The 22,163-nt window shown below is 43.1% G+C and overlaps 1 protein-coding gene across 2 annotated transcripts in view; it reads right to left on the bottom strand.

Annotated features, from left to right (window-relative positions):
• The window catches only part of tbc1d4 (TBC1 domain family, member 4), a 259,728-nt gene extending 237,873 nt beyond the window's left edge, over nucleotides 1-21,855 (bottom strand). For both annotated transcript variants that reach the window (XM_052025561.1, XM_052025562.1), the window contains exon 1: nucleotides 20,579-21,855. In XM_052025561.1, the coding sequence (XP_051881521.1) occupies nucleotides 20,579-20,989 (411 nt within the window). In that variant the 5' untranslated portion in view covers nucleotides 20,990-21,855. The remainder of the gene's footprint in view (nucleotides 1-20,578) is intronic.
• Between the last annotated feature and the right edge of the window lie 308 nt (nucleotides 21,856-22,163).

The raw sequence follows: 22,163 nt of genomic DNA, 5'->3' as shown, positions 1-22,163 counted from the left end.
GGATTTGAAACACGGAAGTTTAAAATCTGAGCCATTTGCTCAATAGAAACCTGTATCGCTCAATAAGGGGTGAATAGCTAGCTATTGGTTATCTGACCTCGAGCCTTCTTGTGCGGATCTCTCTCAGTTCTTATTTGGCAATTGCTCCCAGATGCAACTCTATGTTCAAGGCAGTTATAAATGTAAGACGCACAAGTGATGCTATCTCAAAGGTAAGGTCAGGGCTGTCAATCTCTCTGTATCTCACAGCCGGTATGGAGAAGTATGGCAAGTCCAACAGTGCTTTGGTTTGTGTCACTGCTGTCACACACTCCTGCCACTGAGTGCTGGATGTTTGTTCTTGTAGCACAATATCTTTGCGAACTACGCAAAGGATAGTAGAGCTGCTGCCTCATGTCGCCAGTGACCCGAGTTCAATCCTCACCTTGGGCGCTGTCTGTGTGGAGTTTGCATGTTCTCCCAGTGATCGTGTGAGTTACCCCTGAGTGCTCCGGTTTCCTCCCATGTCCCAAAGACATGAGATTTGGTAGGTTAATTCGCCAATGTAAATTGCCCCTAATATGTAGGTGCTGAGTCTTGCTATCTGTATGTTTCAAGGGGAAAACACTTCAATGGTTGGAGTCATACCTTGCACTAAGGACGGTGGCTGTGGTCAGGAGATAGCAACATTGCTGTATAACTGCAGTCACATAGAGCACTGAGTTCCTTCCCATTTGACGATTAATGAAGCAGATGGGCTTTTATAACTATCCACTACAGTCACCAATACTGACACCAGCTTCATGAAACTAAATGATTTAGTGAGTTGCCCTGGTGATATGTGAATTCAGATCACCAGTCCACACCAGTGGATTACATAACCACTGTCCCATCCATCGTCCCAGTTCTTTATTACCATTAGTCTGTGTCCTCTGTCAAGCCAACCATTGAGAAAAAGCCAGAAACTGCAAATATGTTCCCACATAAAATTCAGAAGGATTTTTAAAGCTGAAGTTGCAGGATTGTATTTCATTGTGTCCCCTTGGAACACTCTTAAAAAAGTAAATCACTTGAAAAATAAACCCACCTCATCGCCTGAAGATGTAGGGTCATAGGGTCATACAGCATGGAAACAGGCCCTTTGGCCAAACTGGTCTATGCCAACCAAGATTCCCATCTAAGCCAGTCCCACTTGCCCACATTTGGCCCATATTTCTCTAAATCATGTTCCTGTCCAAGTACCTTTCAATATTGTTAAGAGATATGAATGTGTGATGTAGGCACTAGAGTTGGCAGTATGGCATCTTGGCCCCCAGTCCATCATTCAGAAGGATCATTCTTGGCTTCAGATTCACTCTCCTGCCTGATCCCTGCAGCTCCTGATTCCTCCATAGACCCCAAGCCTGTCTCTCTCAATCTCCAATTATTCAGTCTACCAGGATCTCTATGGTAGAAAATGCCAAAGATTTACTGCCCTCTGAGATATAAAAATCCTCATAATTTCCTTCTGAAGTTGGTGAACCCTTATACTGAAACTATGACCCGTCATTCCAGATTCCCCTATGAAGGGAAAGTTCCTCTAACGTTAACCCTGTCAACCTTCTTCAGAATTTTATGTTTAATAAGATCATCTTCCGTTCTTCTGAACTGCAATAAGTACAGGCCCAATCTGCTCAAGTTTTCCTCATGAGACAACCCAATTCTTCGTACCCAATCGGGTGAACTTTCTCTGAATTGCCTATAATGCAAGCATATCTCTCCTTAAAGGAGGAGACCAAATCTGTACGCGTAGCAGTATGAAATTGTTAAAATAATTAGTGCAAGAAAATTATGATCTTCTTTCCTGACCTTACCCATCTTAATACCGCATCAGCTACAGTTTTAATGGGATTTTACCAAACATATGAATACTTTTTTTAAGGTCTGTTTTCTCTTTTTAGCTCCTTATTTCCAGTCAGCAAAGAATGGTATATAACTAGACCTCACCAAACGCTGTGCAGCTGCAACAAAGGCTGAAAGAAAAGAACTTTATTCATTCAGTGGGCTTGGATAGTACTTGATGCTGCATAAAGAGCTAAATCAGCTGCTTCACTCATCCAACGACTATACAACACCCTGAATAAATAAACCCAGGAGAAAGCCATTTAAATGTGCAAGCGGTCCTGTTACAATCAGAGACAGCTCCTGCACACACACACACCAATGCCCCTGTTCAAGAACATGGAATAGATACAGTAAGAGGCAGGGTTCATGCAAGGCGCAGAGGATGTGGTACGTACTATATGTGGAGACCACCAACATGAGACAGAGCTTCTTCCCAGAACTATGAACTTGTAAACATAAGTTTGAAATGAGAAAGAGTGGATTTTATAACACTTCATAATGCCTTCACTGGCAAAGACACTCTTTCTGCCTAAAGCCAAATATATTTATAGCTCATTTTGAGAAATATAATCTGGTTGGAGGAAGGCTTCCCGATGACAAAATACTACAAGGAGAGCTTTCACTACAGAAACTATAAAATCAGGGCTGTTTGGTTGAACTGGGAACATGAGCCACATGATCAAAGATCCTGTTCATGAGATTTGGGTTTATGAACCCTTGCTTGTCGAAGGCAGCAACAAACCACTCCAGCAGTAATTCTGTAAAGAAACATGCCAGCTATCGAAGTCAACAAGCTATCTTCATATTTTGTTCATTCACCAACCTGCCAAGCACTCAATAAGATTTGATTTCTTTTCCCACTTATGCCCAGCTTATTAAGTACCCAAATATAGCAATTATAGACAACCACCTGCCTTACTAAGTTCATTGCATGCAGCATCAACCCAACATGCATTTATTTTTCTTGAGCAAACTCCTATGTCACCATAAACATTGACCCAATACATCTCATATCTAGAAATTGAGTTTGATGAGAAGATAAATGATGAGTGTACTGTGCCAAGGAAATTATGTACGGAGAAAAAGATGAATGGTTACAGAGTTAAATGGATATTGTTGATAAAAACTGAGCAGACTGGAGATACTCAGCACATCAGACAGCATCTATGGTGGGAGAAACAAAGTTAACGTTTCAGGCCTGTGACATTCCATCAGAACTGGTGGGCAATATTACATCATGCGTTTCGCATCTGCAGCCAGGAATACATTTCTAACCTGGATGCTTTGGAGAAAGGATTCCAAGGAGTATGACATGATTCCAATGCATCAACAGTGCTTCTATGGTTACAACAACGGGCAGCCTGTAACATAAGGGTGCAACCAAGCATGGGTTGAGGATCTTGGGTTGAGGGCATTGAGAGGGAGTGGGAGAAGGCGAAATTAAAGGCCACTCCCAAGCCAGGGGCCAGTCATTCCCAATTGTCATTATCCTTCCCTACTTTGTCTCTCCCCCCCCCCCCACTGACATAAGCACAGGATATACAGGGTTAGAGTTTCCACTTTGGATGCAATCAGGAAGCTGGGCACAAATTCACTTGAAACTCTGCATCTTTTCCAAAGTGATGTTTGGATTCAAGATTCTGCCCAACTGGGTGTAAGATTTCACACGGATCTCGCAGTGACTTGGACTAGTGGCACAGAACAGAAACAACAATGAAAATGTTAGAATCATAGAGACATACAGCACAGAAGCAGACTCTTTGGTACAATGAGTTTGCACGGACTATCAAGCACCCGTTTATACTAATCCCATTTTATTGTGTCCACATTCCCATCAACTCCTCTATATTCAACCTACTGGGGCAATTTACAGTGACCAATTAACCTACCAACCCATACGTCTTAGGGATGTGAGAGGAAACTGGAGAACCTGAAGGAAACCCAGGTAGTCACAGGGTCAATGTGCAAACCCCACACAGAGAGCACCAGTGTTGGATCTGAACCCGTGTCACTAGGATTAGAGGCAGCAGCTCTGTTACCTGCACCACTGTGCTGCCATTGTTACCTTTAGAATGAGGCTGCAGAGAGAAAGGTAAGAGGTAATTCTCTTAACGAAAGAGATGTTGTGTAGCCTGAATTCCACTAACTTATGGAAGTCATGATGCAGTTGGCATGATGCCATTCTTCTGAACCTGACACAGGAGCCTGTACCTCCAGGCAACAACATTCACACAACCACCAACTCAGAGACAAGCGGCCAGAACTGGTGGACTCCCGAGGTGAGTGAAGACTTGGAGGAGATTACAGAATTACATAAAGCTGTGCTTCTGAAAACAGTAAAAGTTTTTAACAGTAAAAGGTTTTAAAATTGAGATACAGCTTCATCTAGGCTGGCAAAGAGTGAAGGGGACTTGGCGTGAGTGGGGACAAGGGCAACAAACACCTTGACAACCACAGATTTAAGGAAGATGAAAACAAAGTTGATCAGCCCAGGAATTGGAAAATCAGGAAGTGTGGATCAGGGTATCACCAGCAAATGAGCTGAGGCAGATGTCGGCATTGTCAATGCCACCTTCCAGGTGATTTAGGCAGCTACTTTAAGGAGTGTGTGTGCAACAGGTGAATCACAGGGCAGCAAATGGAGATCGTGACAATGAACTGGCGTGGTGGTGCACATTCTCCCCAAGATAGCATGGCTTTTCCCAGGGTATTCCCATTCCCTGTCCCATCCCGAAGATGAGCTGGTAGGTAGATTAATTAGCCACTGTAACTTGCCCCTAGAGTAGGTGGGAGGCAGGAGAATCTGGAGAAGCTGACGGGCAAGGAAATGGAATGGATGGGAATGCCCTGACAGCTGGCACTAATTCAGTGGGATGAATGGCCTCCATCTGTGTTTTACAAAATTAACATAAAATATCAGCCTCCTGGCGAGAGGGTCAACTCAGTCTTCCATCATTTGGGGAGCTGAAGAATGTACAGCTGAGGGGTCTGGCTTTAAAATATAGGTTGTATCTGAGCACAAGCAATTCATTCCATGATCTTCCTTCAAGTATTAATTAAATTGAAGCTCTCCACAGGACATATATTAGGTCCAAGAGGCATCTGTGGCATAGTGTGCAGTGACAGGGATCCTAACCTTCTTTCTGTGAACATCCTTGTCTTCTATTCTAGGAGAGGTTCATGGCTTCAACATGCTGGGTCACCAGAGCTGACCACTGTCAAAGTTAAAGTCGAGTTTACTGCCATATGCACAAGTAGATGTATGTACAGGTGCAATGAAAAACTTACTTGCAGCAGCATCACAGGCACATAGCATCAGATACACAACATTCACAAGAAAAACATAAATTATACACAATTTTTACAAGAAAGAACACAATTAGAACAAAAACCAGAAGTCCAAAGTGATCATAGTGTCGTTATCCTAAGGTAATGATTTGGGTTGTGCAGGTTGGTTCAAGAACTGAATGGTTGAAGGGAAGTAGCTGTTCTTGAACCTGGTGGTGTGGGACTTCAGGCTTCTGTACCTCCTGCCCGGTGGTAGCTGCAAGAAGATGGCAAGGCCTGGATGGTGGGGATCTTTGATGATAGATGTTGCCTCTTTGAGGCAGTGCCTCCTGTAGATACTACCAATGGTGGGGAGGGATGTGCCCCTGATATATTAAGCTGAGTTCACTACTCTCTGCAGCTACTTGCATTCCTACACATTCGAATTGCCAGACCAGACCGCGATGCAACCAGTCAGGATACTGCATAAAATATACAGGTAATTATTGCTATCACAAAGAAGGAAGACTCTGGTGAGAATCTGCTTTACTATAAAACTGACTGAGCATTAAAAATTAAAATTTCTGAGACAATGGAGGTTTGCTCAGTGACAGAAAGGATCCAGACATCAATGACTGGAAAACTTGACCTGGAGAAGAAAGACTCCTGTGGAGGAAGAGGGTGCTCTGTCAATAGGAATCGGATTTCCCCTTTCTTGTACAACTGGTGCAAAAAAGCAGAAACCTCGTAATTTGGCCGAACAGAATTACAAAACAACTCAGGAAAAGCCAGGCTGCAAAAGAAAAGAGAGATTTGCGTTTCTATAGTGCCATTCACCATCTCAGGACGCTCCAATGAACCCCTGTTGTAGTGTAATCACCTTTGTAATGAGGGAAATGTGGCATCAAAAGTGACCACAGCAAACTCCCCCCAAGCAGTAAACTAACCATATAATATGTCAGGCAGCATCTATGGAGAGAAATGGACAGTTGGCGTTTCAGACTTAAAATGTTGCCTGTCCATTTCCCTCTATAGATACTGCCTGACCTGCTGAGTTCCTCTGGTGTGTGGTTCCACATTCCAGCTACTGCAGTCTCTTGTGTCTCTGTAACCATGTGATATGTTTTGTTATGCTAATTAAGGTAGAACAAATGACCATAACTTCAGGGACAGCTCTACTCCACTTCAATGCATTTGCCATTTCGACCCTGGGAAAAAGACTTACCACCTACCCTATCTCTGCCTCTCATAATTTTATATACTCCTATCACGTCTCCCCTCAGCCTCCAACACTCCAGAGAAAACAATCCAAGTCTGTCCAACCTCTCCTTATAGCTAATACTCTCTAATCCAGGCAGCATCCTGGTGAACCTCCTCCACACCCTCTCCAAAGTCTCCACATCCTTTCCGTAATGGGGCGACCAGAACTGCACACAGTACTCCAAATGTGGCCAAGCCAGAGTTTTATACAGCTGCAACATGACTTCCTGACTCTTTGACTCAATGCCCTGACGCTTAGACTCAATGCCCCGATCAATGAAGGCAACCAAGCCATACACTGTCTTTACCACCCTATCTACTTGTGTTGCCACTTTCAGGGAGTTATGGAGCTATAGGAAGGCATAGCTTTAAGGTGAGAGAGGGAAAGTTTAAGGGAGGTGCGCAAGGCAAGTTTTTTTTTACAAAGAGAGAGGTAGGTGCCTGGAACATGCTGCTGGGCTGGTGCTGGAAACAGACACGACAGTGGCGTTTAAGAGGCATTTAGACAGACACATGAACATGAAGGGAATGGAGGGATATGGATCACGTGCAGGCAGATGGGATTAGTTTCATTTGGCATCATGATCGGCACAGACGTCCTGGGCTGAAGGGCCTGTTCTTGTGCTGTACTGTGCAATGCTCCAACAAAATGGGTTTGGTGTTGGATTAGAGCAGGTGAATGCCTGACGGTTGGTGCACACTCAGTGGACCAAAGGGCCTGTCTCAGTGCTGTAAAATTCTATGCTTCTAGAACCTGTAAGAATAAAGGTAACGGTAACACAGAAACCCAAGAAGATTCAGACAATGGAGAGAAGAAAACTTGAAAGCAGAATGAGGAAAATCTGGTCCTTCAAACAATACACACACAGCAGCATGGCACCTTAAACAGTCGTAAGTGCTTTTCCAGTACAACTTCAATTAAGTCCTGAAGCAGTCTCATTTAAAATTTGTTTGGCAATCTCGTCACGAAAAATTGAACTTGGCTGCTGTGAGTTCACATCAATTTACTGCATTGCGACAATTCTGAAAATCGTCCCCACATAAAGGAAAGCCTTGCTGCTTACTTATATGTCTAGGTAAAGTGTGGACGCTTGCAGACGGAAAAAGAGTTGCCTGGGATGGAGCAGTTCAGGTATGATGAGAGACTGGAGAAGGCAGGTCTGGTCTCCTTGGGAGTAGAGGTTAAGAAGGGACATGATAGAGGTTTATAAAAATTATATGGGGTTTAGATAGGGTAGACTGCAGGAAACCTTTCCTCATATCAGAGGTAGATAAAACTAGTGGGCATAGATTCAGGGTAAGAGGGAAGAACTTCAGAGGGGATATGAGGGGGATCTTTTTCACCCAGACAGTGCTAAGTATCTGGAACGCACTGCCTGAGAGAGGGGTTGAAGATGGATCATTGACAGCATTTACGAAGTGTCAAGACGAACACTTAAATCACTTAGACATTGAGGGCTACGGACCAAGTGCTGGACGATGTGGTTAATACGGAAGGGTGCCTACTGGTCAGCATGGATGAATTGGGCCGAATGGCCTGTTTCCCTTCTGTACAATTCTATGATTCTCTGATACAATTCTGCAACTGGTGAAGGAATCAAAGAGGAAAATTTTTCGGAGCATTTTGAAAGGCAAGAGTTTGAAGGGTCTTGGAGGAACAGACGAAGTAGTTGGTGCGTCTTTCAGAAAGCCAGCAGAGTGCTGATGGGCCAAATGGCATTTGCCTGTGCCATATGATTCTAAAGAGAGGCAAAAAAAATCAGCCGATTTCAGGAGAGTGTTCCAGAAAGGTGAAATGTCGTGTTTGGAAGAGCAACTACTGACAGTGGAGACCAGTTGGTGCATCATGAAGCCTACTCCAGTCAAAATGGAGGAGGGCATAAGATTGGTGAAGGTCAGTCAAGAAAGAGGTTAAAAGTCTAACGATTCAATCAGTCCCATTCTCCAGCATCATTTTCACGCCCTTTCCTTTTCAATTATTTCTGAGTTCCTATGAAACCTGCTTCCACCAAACCAGGGCATTCCAGATTAGAACATCTCCGTGCATTAACAGGTTCTATCCCTGCTTCTTTCTCCAGTTCCCAACCTCTGTTTCTAATCACATTAAATCTGTGCCCATTGATCACTGGAAATAGTTCCTATCTTCTCAATCAAAAACTTTCACTGCTCTTATTAAATCTCCCTTTCACCTTCTCTGCTGTGAAGGGGGCAATCCTGGTCTGTCCACAAACCTGATGTTCCCCATTGTGAACACCAATTTAGCAAATGCCCTTTGCGACCTCAATAAGGTCTTACTATTGTGCGGCGCCCAGTTGCAGCTTAATCGTTCTTCTATAAGTGTTTAGCATACTTTCTATACTCTGACCCTCTATTTATAAAGCCAATAACCCTGTATTAAAACGCATAGAATGATTGAAAGATAAGGTATATCTATTAGTCACATGTACATCGAAACACACAGTGAAATGCATCTTTTGCGTAGAGTGTTCTGGGGCAGCCCGCAAGTGTCGCCACGCTTCTGGCGCCAACGTAGCATCAGTAAGACAGAACAGAGGCTTAGAGCATGGAAGCATAGTGTCATACAGCATGCAACCAGGCCCTTTGGCCCACTGACTCTGCACCAACCTTCAACCACCCATTTACACTAAACTTACACTAATCCCATTTTAATCTCCCCAAACTCCCCTCAATTTCTACCAGTTTCTACCACTCAGCTACATGGGGCGATTTGTGGTGGCCAATTAACCTACCAATCCACATGTCTTTGGGATGTAATGGGAAGCCTGAGCACCCAGAGGAAACCCACACAGTCACAGGAAGAACATGCAAACTCCACAGAGACAGCACCTGAGGTCAGGATTGAAACCAGATCACTAGATCTTCGAGGCTGCAGCTCTATTAGATGTGCAGCTGAGTATGCAAATCACTGAAGGTGGCAGGAAAAGTGCAGCAGGATATAAATATAGCATCAGGCCCAACACCAGGCACCTGACTCCAAGCTCTGTCATGCCAAGAGACTACCAGGACCATAGAGAAAATGGTTCAAGAAAGTTCTTCGGAAAAATGTAATATTGTCAACAACACATGGGAATCTCTGGCATATGGCTACTCTAAATGGAGCATCTGGGGAGGTATTGAGGACCTTAAACCTCTTCGACAGGAGCAAGCAGAAGTTTGGTGAAAATGATGGATGAACCTCCCACACTACTCACCCACCCCGATAAGCATCTTCTGCCCCACTTGCAGCAGAATCAACAGATCCCACATCTGTACCCTTAGTTAACTCAGAACCAATTCAGATCCCACAAAACTGGAGTAGAAGCAAGTCATCCTTGATCCCAAGAGACTGTCGAAGGAGATCACCTTCCCCAAATTACAACAATGGTCACAGTTCATTGGCTGCGAAGCACTTTGGGATATCGTGGCGTGTGAAAAGTGCCAACAACCGCAAATTCTCTCTTTCAGAGCAGAAGGTCCTTTTTTAAAGAAAAAGCATTTTTTTCAAACCGTTCTGTGTCAACTATCTCCTGCAGTACTGAGATCAAAACATGAATTGATTAATCCAGCTATCTGCTTGTGAACCAGTAGCTGTGAACTACAAATATGCTGCCAAATTTATTCCAGCAATACCATTCTGAAACGAGATTGCCTGTAATAACCAAATCCATTAGTTTCCTCTCTCGATCTGCTTCGAGCCTTTTGATAGTACACATATGTGGCACACATATGCTCCCCATCAGCTGTTGCCTTAATTGGTATACTTTGTCCCTTGTATATGATCCTTACTTACATAAGGATTTTAATTGGTCAATCATTATTAGAAATATAAATCAATATAGCTATCTAATCATAGATAAATTCCAGTGTTAACAAGTATTAATCAATATCAATACAACACTGAATTTAATGGGTGTCACAATGAAATAATCACACAGGCAAGGCAACCTGGCAGTCAGTCAGGTTGGGAACAACTTGGTCCAAAGAACTGGTTTGAATAAATGACTCCACCCTTAAACACAACTGATAATTACAGGAAACATACAGTGGAATCAGTTCATTTTTCAGACCACTGTAGACGACAGATGTATTGAAAATAAAGAAAATATTTCTCTCTCTTTCAACTTTGCAAATGTCACATTGTTTCTGGACTCCTTCCTGTGGCATTCCCCCAGGATGAGCAGTTGATGTTTCAATCATGGAATTTCAAGAAACCATAGATCACCGGCATCCATGAAGAAAGAAGCTGGGCTAACCATTCAGGCTGAAAGTTGCTCCGATTAACTCTTGTTTCACTCTCAAGAGATGCAGTCTTTTTTCAAATTCATTAACTGATTGCGGAGATCACTGGCTGGGTTAGGATTTATTGTCCATCCCTAACTGGCTCCTGAACCAAGTGGCTTGATAGGACATTTCCACACAACCATAAGACATAGGAGCAGAATTAAATAATCACACAGGCAAGGCAACCTGGCAGTCAGTCAGGTTGGGAACAACTTGGTCCAAAGAACTGGTTTGAATAAATGACTCCACCCTTAAACACAACTGATAATTACAGGAAACATACAGTGGAATCAGTTCATTTTTCAGACCACTGTAGATGACAGATGTATTGAAAATAAAGAAAATATTTCTCTCTCTTTCAGTTTTGCAAATGTCACATTGTTTCTGGACTCCTTCCTGTGGCATTCCCCCAGGATGAGCAGTTGATGTTTCAATCACGGAATTTCAAGAAACCATAGATCACCGGCATCCATGAAGAAAGAAGCTGGGCTAACCATTCAGGCTGAAAGTTGCTCCGATTAACTCTTGTTTCACTCTCAAGAGATGCAGTCTTTTTTTAAATTCATTAACTGATTGCAGAGATCACTGGCTGGGTTAGGATTTATTGTCCATCCCTAACTGGCTCCTGAACTAAGTGGCTTGATAGGACATTTCCATACAACCATAAGACATAGGAGCAGAATTAGGCCATTCAGCCCATCGAGAGTGCCTTAAATACACCCAATGAATTGGCCTCCACAGCCTGCTGTGGCAACAAATTCCACAGATTCACTACCGTCTAGCTGAAGAAATTCCTCCTTATCTCAGTTTTAAAGACACATCCCTTTATTCTGAGGCTGTGCCCTCGGATCCTGGAATCTCCTACTAATGGAAACATCCTCTCCACGTCCACTCTATCCAGGCTTTTCAGTAGCCGGTAGGTTTCAATGAGAACCCCCCTCATCCTTCTGAACTCCATCGAGTACAGGACCAGCGACATCAAACACTCCTCATATGTTAACCCTTTCATTCCTTGGATCATTCTTGTGAACCTCCTCTGGACCCTCTCCAGGGCCAGCATATCCTTCCTTAGATACGGGGCACAAAATTGCTCTCAATATTCCAAATGCGGTCTGACCAACACCTTATAAAGCCTCAGCATTACATCCTAGCTTTTATATTCTAGTCCTGTCAAAATAAATGCTAACATTGCACTTGCCTTATTTACTACTGACGCAACCTGCAAGTTAACATTGAGGGAATCCTGAACTAGGACTCCCAAGTCCCTTTGCACCTCCGATTTCTGAATTTTCTCCCCATTTAGAAAATAGTCCAGACCTTTATTCTTCCTACCAAAATGCATAACCCCGCACTTCCCTACGCTGTATTCCATCTGCCACTTCTTTGTCCATTCTCCCAACCTGTCCAAGTCCTTCTGCAGACTCCCTGCCTCTGTGACACTGCCTGTTCCTCCACCTATCTTGGTATCATCTGCAAACTTGGCCACACCGCCAGCAGTTCCTTCATCCAGATCATTAAGGTATAGAGTGAAAAGCTGCCGTCCCAACACTGATCCCTGTGGAACTCCACTAGTCACCGGCAGCCATCCTGAAAAGGACCCCTTTATCCCCACTCTCTGACTTCTGCCAGTCAGCCAATCTCCTATCTGTGCTAGCACCTTGCCTCTAACACCATGGGCTCTTATCTTGTTTAGTATTTCAGGTGGCAGCTGAGAGTCCACTGCATTGGTGGACCTGAGTCATGCACACATCAGGCAGGTGAGTATGGCTGATTTCTTTCCCTGGAAGACACTGGTGAAACAGATGGGATTTTACAACAACTCATACTTTCCGTCACTGATATCAGCCCTTTTTTTCAAAGTCCAAATTTATTTAATTACTTGACTTTATAATGCTAACTGCTGTGGTGGGATTTGAACTTGGTGTTTCTCTGTCAATAGTTCAGGCCTTTGTACATTGGTCCAAGACTCTAATTCCATGCCACAAAACCAGATGCTGGAAGAACTCAGCGGGGAGGCAAAAGGTGTAAGTCGACGTTTCGGGTCGGGACCCTGCATCAGGAGTGAGAGAGAAGAACGGTTGGCAGTGTACAGCAGTAGGAGGGAAGGGGGGGGGGGTGGGGGGGGATGAAGCTGGAAGTTGATAGGTGGAGCCAGATAGCGAGCGGATGATGGGCAGATGGATAAAGGTGAGGGGAGGGGATGGGAAAGGTGAACAAAGGGAGGAGAAGAGGTGGACAGGTGAGTGCGTGTGGTAGGAGAGCACCGGGAGTGTGGGTTACCCGACGTTGGAAAATTCAATGTTTATACCATTGGATTGTAAGCTCCCCAAGTGGAACATGAGATAATACTATGGCCTGGTGGCTCTTTCCAGCACTTTCTGTTCTTATTTCAGATTTCTAGCAAATCTCTTTAATTGTTGACCCGGAAATTTAATTGCACTTTGTCTTGGTTACATGTGCTATGCAATGGCACTTTAACAGAAAACCAATCATTTTTGATGATCAGCTACTTACTGTGTCATTATCAACCTATCAACATTCATGAAGTCGATTATGGGTCCTCTGTGTAAACAACACACAAGCGCACAGAGGCACCCAGACATAATCAGCGGCCAACTTCAGCAGTGCACATCTGGACACTGCTTCTAAGAAATTCAATTGTGCATATATGCATGACATGAGACCATAAGACACAGGAGCAGACTTAGGCCATTCAGCCCATCGAGTCTGCTCCGCCATTCGATCATGGCTGATTTATTATTCCCTCTCAACCCCATTCTCCTGCCTTCTCCCCATAACCTTTGGCACCCTTACTAATCAAGAACCTATCAACCTCTGCTTTAAATATACCCAATGACTTGGCCTCCACAGCCGTCTGTGGCAATGTATTCCACAGATTCACCACCCTCTGGCTGAAGAAATTCCTCCTCATCTCTGTTCTAAAGGGACGTACTTTTATTCTGAGGCTGTGCCCTCTGGTCCTAGACTCTCCCACGACTGGAAAAATCCTCTCCACGTCCACTGAGTGACTTATGCAGAAGCAAGTCTCTATAATGAGTGGGAGCTGTGCTCTGATGATACCTAAAGGTGACCAACCTGAGCAGGTCCCAGCTATTAGAGTCCCATGCTTGAAAGCAGTTTCAGGGAGGTTTCAGGGAGCCTCCACATCCCCATGACTTTACATGACAGTTTACATCACATTGGAGACACAAGACTTCAGATGCTGGAATCTGGAGCAACACACAAAAAGCTGGAGGAACTCAACAGGTCAGGCAGCATCTATGGAGGGAAATGGACAGTCGACGTTTCGTGTTGAGACCCTTCATCTGGACCAGACGAAGGGTTTTGACCCTAAATGTCGACGTGCTGCCTGACCTGATGAGTTCCTCCAGCTTTTTGCGTGTTGCTCCAGTTTACATCACAATCCTCTACCCTGCTCCCCAGGGCTTTCTCAATGAGAACATTCGCCATATCCTGGGATATAACTTCCTTTGCCAGCTGCACCAACCCAGAGTGAGTGAAGCCCCCTGAGTACCACAGTGCAGTTTAATTCCACAGTACAGGCCCACATACAAAGCAACCATAGGCACCTCAGTGGCTTAAAGTGCCTTTGCTGGCACAATAGGATTTCTAAGCCAATGATTTTACCCTGACAGAAGCTGACATAGATTTCTTCCTGAGACAAGGTCAAAGGAAAGAAAAAAAATGCAAAAACTATGCAGAAAGGCAGTTGGAAGTGGTGATGCAAAGGAAAATGAAGACACAATGGGAAAGTAGATTTTCTCCTTGAGCTGACACAGCATTGATAACATGGCTGCAGCACAAGATTGCACAAAGGGACTTTGCTTTAAGTTAATGCAGAAGTGATGCTCCTTTTTTTAATATACTGCATCTGAACACAAGGTAAGTAAAGAATCAATTCTCCATTTAGTCACATCTTCCATCTCATCCCAGTCAAATCATTCAGCTTATTCTTATTACTAGAAAGCATTCTGACTGATTGCATCACGGCCTGGTATGGAAACTCTAATGCACAGGGACACAAGAGGCTACAGAGGGACTCAGCCAGCTCCATCATGGGTACAGCTCTCCCCACCATCGAGGACATCTACGAGAGGCGATGTCTCTGGAAGCTGACATCCATCATCCAGGACCCCCACCAACTGGGCCATGCCCTCCTCTCGATGCTGCCATCAAGCAGGAGGTACAGGAGCCTGAAGACCCACACCTCTAGGTTCAACAACAGCTTCTTCCCCACTGCCAACAGGTTCTTGAACCGACCTGAAAAACCCCAACAGTACCTCGGACTAGATTTCTTTTTCTCTCTCTCAGCTTGCACTAGTGTCGTTATGTTTATTTGGTCGTGTAGGCTACGTATAATTTATGTTAATTTAAGTTTATGTTAACTTATGTGTGTCTTGTTTGTAATGTAAAAAGCTAATTTTCATAGCATTTATACCCTGTGTATGCATGCCTATAACAATAAGCTTGAACTTGAACTTAATTAAGTCTAATATTTTTCCTGGACATGCATTCCAAGTGGTGCTTACTATAATTAGAATCATGGGATTTTTACTGCACCAGTCAACCCATCAGGTCAATGCTGCCTACTTATCCAATACCTTCCTTTTAACCTCGTTCTGAAACTTCACCCTTCACCAAATGGAACTTAAGTTGTTTTCTTTCTTTTTCAATCTTTTTATTAGTTTTCAAATTAATACAGATTAATATATAACATCAATGTTTGTACATGTAATACAAAGAGATCAGGAGAACAATCATGGCACAGATAATCATAAAGAACAACAAAATATAAAAAAATCTGTAGATCCAACGATCTCTTAGTAAATGAATATAATACGAAAGAAAGAAAAAGATTTATTATATAAATAAAAAAAGAAAGAGAAAAATAATCCCCAAATCAATAAGAAAAATTATAAACAATATATCAAACCAAACTAAACTAAACAAAAACATTTTTAAAAAAAACAGAAAAAAAGAAAAAAAACTAAGATTTCTCAGTAGAAACAGAGCAACATTATGTCGTCAACTCTGTTCCTCTAAGTTGGAAAGTTATTGAAAGGGGATCTATATCATGTGAAAATATTGAATAAATGGACTCCAAATATCTTCAAATTTACGTGAAGGATCAACGGTACCACTCCTAATTTTTTCCAAGTTTATACATGATATAGTTTGAGAGAACCATTGGAAAGTAGCAGGGGGTATTGGATCCTTCCATTTAAGCAAAATGGATCGTTCAGCCATTAATGTAACAAAGGCAATCATATGGTTAGTGGAAGCAGATAAATGGCCAGATTCTATCCTTGGTAATCCAAAAATTGCAGTGATAGGGTGAGGTTGTAAATCAATCTTCAATGCATTTGAAATAATGTTAAAAATGTCTTTCCAATATTTTTCCAAAAGAGGACAGGACCAAAACATATGTGTCAAAGAAGCCACATTCGATTTACATCTGTCACGTGCAGGATTTATATGGTGATAAAAACGAGCTAGCATATATTTTGACATATGGGTCCTGTAAAACTACCTTAAACTGTATCAAGGAGTGTCTGGCACACATTGAAGATGTATTGACTAAATGAAGAATTTTCTTCCAAGTCTCCATAGGTAAAGATGTCTGGAGTTCACTTTTCCATTCATTCTTAATTTTGTCCAGTGATTCTGGATGTATTTTCATAATTAAATCATAGATTATTGCTATCAAGCCCTTCTGATAAGGATTAAGACCTAAATTTTTTTCCGTAATTTCAGTTTTGTAAGGCGTTGGAAAAGAGGATATAGTAGCTTTTAAAAAATTTCTAATCTGCAAATATCGAAAAAAAGTGTGATCTAGGCAAAATTGTATTTGTTGGAACTTAAGTTCTATGCGGGGCTTTTCCTTAATATTTGGCTGAATGTAACGTTTCATGGATACCTTTTCAACTCCTCCAAGTAACTTTGAATGAAGATGTGATACTGTATATTTGCATTCTTCACGACATGTACAGTTAATTATATAGAATGTTTTAATCCCCCCGTATACAGTGAGTGGCTCCACCACTTCAAATATAATGGAGAAAGCTGAATCATATTACAGAATGAGGAGAACACAATGACCCTACAAGGTGGAAGGGCACAGATCTTATCTGTCACTCCTTGGTGAAATGCTTATGGCTGAGGAGGATTAGAGCATCCCCACAGGGAACAGGGATCATTAGAGGGAACATCAATAACCAGATAGCTCAATAAAACCTTCTGAAAAAACAAATTAAGTTCAGCAACAAGGGAAACTTGAGACCATCTCTCCACCCAACCTCTCCGGCGGGGTGGGGATGGCTGGTGGGGGACGTGCGGTGAGTGTCCAATAGACAAACAAAAGAGTGAAAATTAAAAAGAGAATGCACTAAGAAAAATGAAGGATGCCAAACCAATAACAGACAATAATCATGAGGATACAGAAAGTGTTGGACAATAAATGCAATGGATAATAATCATCAGAGTACAGAAGTAGCAGTTCTGGTACCAAAATGACAGAAGCTTAATTGCAAATGCCACACATTGCCATGTTTTTTGAGTAGCAATACTTGCACTGCCGACATGGTTATGTTGCAAGTGTGGTCTTGGAGACCAAGCGTATCAGCAGAGTGGTTTCTTGTTAAAAACATCTCAGTCAAGTTCAGTCCTGTCATTATTCAAGATCAGCAGACATGAATTTTGTTTAGCAAGTATTACCATGAATATTGGCCAAGTAATGGAATTTTGATCATTTTCCATAACGGACACAAGCACCTCATAGCCCCTGCAGCAATCCAGTTCCCACTGGGATTATCCCAGCAAAGCGCTGGTTCTGGCCCCGTCCAATGAGGCTCAGGATCATACCACATTGCGGCATCAGGGATGTGTATCAGAGACTGATACTGCCCCTTCAAATGTTCTTACCCGAAAGCAACGGTATGCTTGTTCGAGCATTCAAATACAGCTAAAATAGAGGACAACAGAAACTATCTTGGCTCTATACAGTAGTTGAATAGCAAAATAAGTGTAGGTTCTGATCCTGATTCAACAGAGCCAGTCCCTTTGTTTTGCTAGGATAACCCCTATTGAAACTAGATTACTGCAGTGAGCTTTGGGTTTCTTGTATCCATGAGAGAAAAATGATCAGATGACAAGTCATTGACCTGAAGCATTAACCCTCTCTCCACAGATGCTGCCTGATCTGCTGAGTGTTTCCAGCATCTTGCTTAATCTGTGTGAGCTAATCAGAGCTTCCACTAACTGTGTGTTTGTTCCTTTCAACTCTCACCCTGTCTGGTGTCAGCTGTGGCTGAGTAGGTAGCACCATCTTGTTCCCTCAGGGAGATGGCTTAGATTCAAGTCCCAACCCAGAGACTTAAACGCAAAACCCTAGCCTGATGCTCCAGTCCACATTTGGTTTTACCCTGCAAACAGCATATATGCCAAATGTTATAGCTCTCTTAAAATTCAGTAGAGTGAAATGTGCGACTCAATTAGTCATTACAGTGAGTACAACTCTGAAATCGCAATGCCTCAAATGTGGTATCTATGGGTATCACTTTTTTCTGATTAAATGTTATTGCAGCATCTCATCGAGTCCTCAAAATATTTTGCAAAATATATCAGATCCATTTGAATAAGAATGTGATCAGATTGAATCCATTGACACACTAGAAGGCATTGACCTGTTAATTTAACCCCTGAGGGACCCTGATCTCATCTGTAGACGAGAGATCATTTAAAACCTTTGATAAAACCATCCGAATAGCACTGAAGTCCAGGTGCGGTTGTCAAAACCAAGGGCAGCTGAATATTGCCAGTACTGGTGAGCGCCTTATAAATAGAAATGTGCTGTAATGTTGTGTGTAAAATACACAAGATCGAAAAAGGTTACATTATAACATTCCAAAGTTAGAGATCTGGGAACCAACAGAGTGTGTGCAGAGTTAAAATGTATACATATTTCAATGGAAAAGTACAGAACACTTTTTGATTGTTTCACAGGCAGTGTTAATGCAATCCAATTCCAAATATAGTCTAACATCATGGAATTCCATTCTGACACACTGCTGCTACTGATGGATCCTAATTTTAGATATAAAGTGAGACATCAGTTGCAGAGCTGGACTCAAATGCCACACTGTGTTACCTTTGCCAGTCTAAGAACCTTGACCCCTTCAGATTGGATAATTCTATTAGATTAGGTTATTGCAAAATTGCTGCCAATTGACAAAGAAAACTAAGCTAACCAAATGTAGACAGCACTTCTATTTTACATTCACTGGTATCAAATTAAACTGGGGATATAACCTTGGTATACTCTGCACACAAGCACACCCTGTCTCAGTTCAGTTCCACACACCCAGCCACAGTACACCCATTCACGCTGGCTGTTTGCAACGAGGACATACTCCTCTGTACTTCATCATTATGCCCTCAAATACAGAAAGCCAACTATTTAGCCTTCACCTGAGAACACATTTTGAGCTCTGGGCTTAAAACCCAAGTGTACATCAAAGTACTGAACAACAGAATCATTCTACGCCAGGACGTATGCTGGAAATAATTTCAATGCAAAGAACCCCGTTGAGAATTCTCCACAAAATACCAAAACTTTCTCGAGATTCTTCACCCAGCATGGCATACCTGATCCTGCTCAATTACTTTTTGATTATCAAGAGTCAGTCTTAGCAAACTTTATCGCCTGATCTGTTGAGTGTTTCCAGCATTCTCTGTTTTCTTAATCTGTGTGAGCTAGTCAATATATTATATCTGGATTTTACTTGACATTTTCTGGAACCCTAGCTGTTTCTAATTTGTCCGCATTCACAAAAATGCTGAATCTTTAAGCTTTTAACTAAAAAAAAGCACCTCACTTCAGCTATCATTTGATATATAGAGATGGCATATTAATGTCAAAAGGTTATTTTGTGTATGATCCTCGAACAGTATATCTAAATATATTATGTACATCAAGACAGTGCAAACCTTAAAGACAGACTAGTTTTATACAGAACTGTTTTATATATTTTACAGTATATATTTGTTTGCCAAATACTTGACATAACTTGGACAATATCAAAATAACCCAAACTGCAGGCAAGCAAACATGTTCTGCTCCAACTTATTAAAGAAGGAAGCTCCATTTCTTTACAAATAAGCATCTGGTCATTTCTGTTTGTGTTTGATGGAACAACCAGGGAAACAGTCACAATCTAATGATTTGCTGTACTTTCATACACAAGGTTTCTCACAAAGTGCTCCTCTTCAGATACTGTATATCACTGCAACCTTAAGTTCACTTGATCTTGATTATTGTCCCAAGGCAATTAAGTATTTGATTTGCACTTATGGCTAAGTTAAAATAAGTTACATTGAAACATTTCCTTTGTTTATGTGACGAAGATGGCAAACACAAGGGGGCATAATTTTAAGGTGATTGGCGGAAGATATAAGGGGGATGTCAGAGGTAAGTTTTTCACAAAGAGAGTGGTGGGTGTGTGGAACGCACTGCCGGCAGAGGTTGTGAAGGCAGATACATTAGGGACATTTAAGAGACTCTTAGATAGCCACATGAATGATAGAGAAATGGAGGGCTATGTGGGAGGGAAGGGTTAGATAGATCTTAGAGCAGGATCAAATGCCGGCACAACGTTGTGAGCAGAAGGGCCTGTACTGCGCTGTAATGTTCTATGCTCTAAGAAGTATTTCATATCAACTTTAGGTTCAAAATCCTGACTAGCATCGTTTGGCAGTGGATGAATTTATATCTAGGTCTGTGCCCAGAGTGAGCAGGACATTGAACCACCAGCAAGCACTGGGACACACATCAAATGTAATGCAATCACTAGCACACTTCCTCTGCCCATTTAGTCAACCAGTGACCTACCTGGTTGGGGTCAGTGCCTCTGAAAACGTGGCAGGCCATCTCGGTCTCCGGGTTGTCAGGCTGGGTCCTGATGAGATAGGCAAAGTAGGTGAGGTCATGACTGTTGTGGATGAACCTGATGATGTGCTGCGCCTTGTGCTCGAAGATGAAGACCGACGAGTTGCTACTGGTGGCCTGGGGGACACATCTGATGAGAGGTGGGCAGAGAATGAGGAGGACTTCCCGCGCCGCCAAGGATGACCCGGGCTCTTGCTTCTCACAGCGCCTACGGATCTCAGCCATCAGCCAGGGCAACATGGGCAAGGTGGTCCTCCTGTCCAGTGTGGACCAGCCCATGTACCACAGCGAGAACCTCTTCTCAGCCTTGCTCCTCTCTTCCTGCGCCGGTTGTTTGCTATTATCCTGCTCCATTGTTACTGGGATCGGATCTGGATAAGGGGGGGGGGGGGGGGGGCAGCTTAGTTCTCCCTTCTCCTTGCGGTAGATTGAGCTGAAGTTGCGGCTATTGAGGAATGACACGTGGGAAGATCGCGTCACTGAAAATCCTCCCAAGGCACCAGACCATTTCCTTCCAAATTCAGGAAAGCCGGATCACTGTCACAACACAGAAGCCAACTTTTCCGTGATTTACATTCGCTGAACAATATCCTGAAACGCCCCTTCCTTCTGAGAATGAGCACCAGGCGTTTTTATTGTCAATGTTTGCTATCTCTTCAGGCAGCCACTTCATGCATTATCGCTTCCGATTACATAATGATCCACAAACGCCAATATCCTTGCGATTTCTGATCCAATTGCTATCTTTCGCACATATAAGAAAAAAGTCAAATGCAAGAATCTCGAACCAACCTCCCGTGTCCTCCAGAGTGAAAATGCGGCTAAGATTAATGCAAGGGGGGTTTTGAACTGGAGGTGGTAAATCTTGCTTCCAGCTCGGTCATTTAAGATCTATAGGCAGGTGGTGGGCTTCTTCCGCTTCTGTGTCAAGAAAAAAAATATTGCAACTTTTTGTTTGCAGATGAGGAGAGCGTGCATTGAAAACGTGGCCTTCTCTGCAGAGTTCATAGCACAAATAAATTCTCTCTCGCTCTCTATCCCTGGTGCATGGAGAGAGTCAGCCCATTCCTGTGTCCCAGGGACAGGGGAAATCCGGCCCCAAAGAGAGGGGAAGGGAATTCCCTGCTAATTGCAAGGCATTCCCTGCCTCTTGTCGATTTCCAACGCTGGCGAGCTAGTTGCAAGCTGCCTCCCTCTCGCGTCCCCGAGAGCTGACTGGGCTTGAGCGCTCGGGCTTGGCCACAAGTGGGAAGGAGGAGGAGATAAGGAGGGTTGGTTTGCTTCACGTTGGATGGGGAGAGACCGGACTGGCTACGTGGGGAGAGGGGAGGAGCGACGAGCGAATGTGACAGCAACTGTGAGACCGTGCAGAGGGCAAGGTGGATTTCCAGAGCCAAACCCCAACCAGTGTCACTGCATTCGCTGTGAGGCAACACTATTGCGAGAGAAGAAGTGAAAAGTCAAATTTTTAAAATCCCTGCCGGATGTTGGAAATCTGAAATAAACCCAGAAAATGCTGGAAACACTC

Source organism: Pristis pectinata, chromosome 11 (genome assembly GCF_009764475.1).
Source record: "Pristis pectinata isolate sPriPec2 chromosome 11, sPriPec2.1.pri, whole genome shotgun sequence".
Taxonomy (NCBI): domain Eukaryota; kingdom Metazoa; phylum Chordata; class Chondrichthyes; order Rhinopristiformes; family Pristidae; genus Pristis; species Pristis pectinata.
The sequence above is the reverse complement of the archived record's forward strand: the minus strand, read 5'-3'. Positions and strand labels throughout refer to the sequence as shown.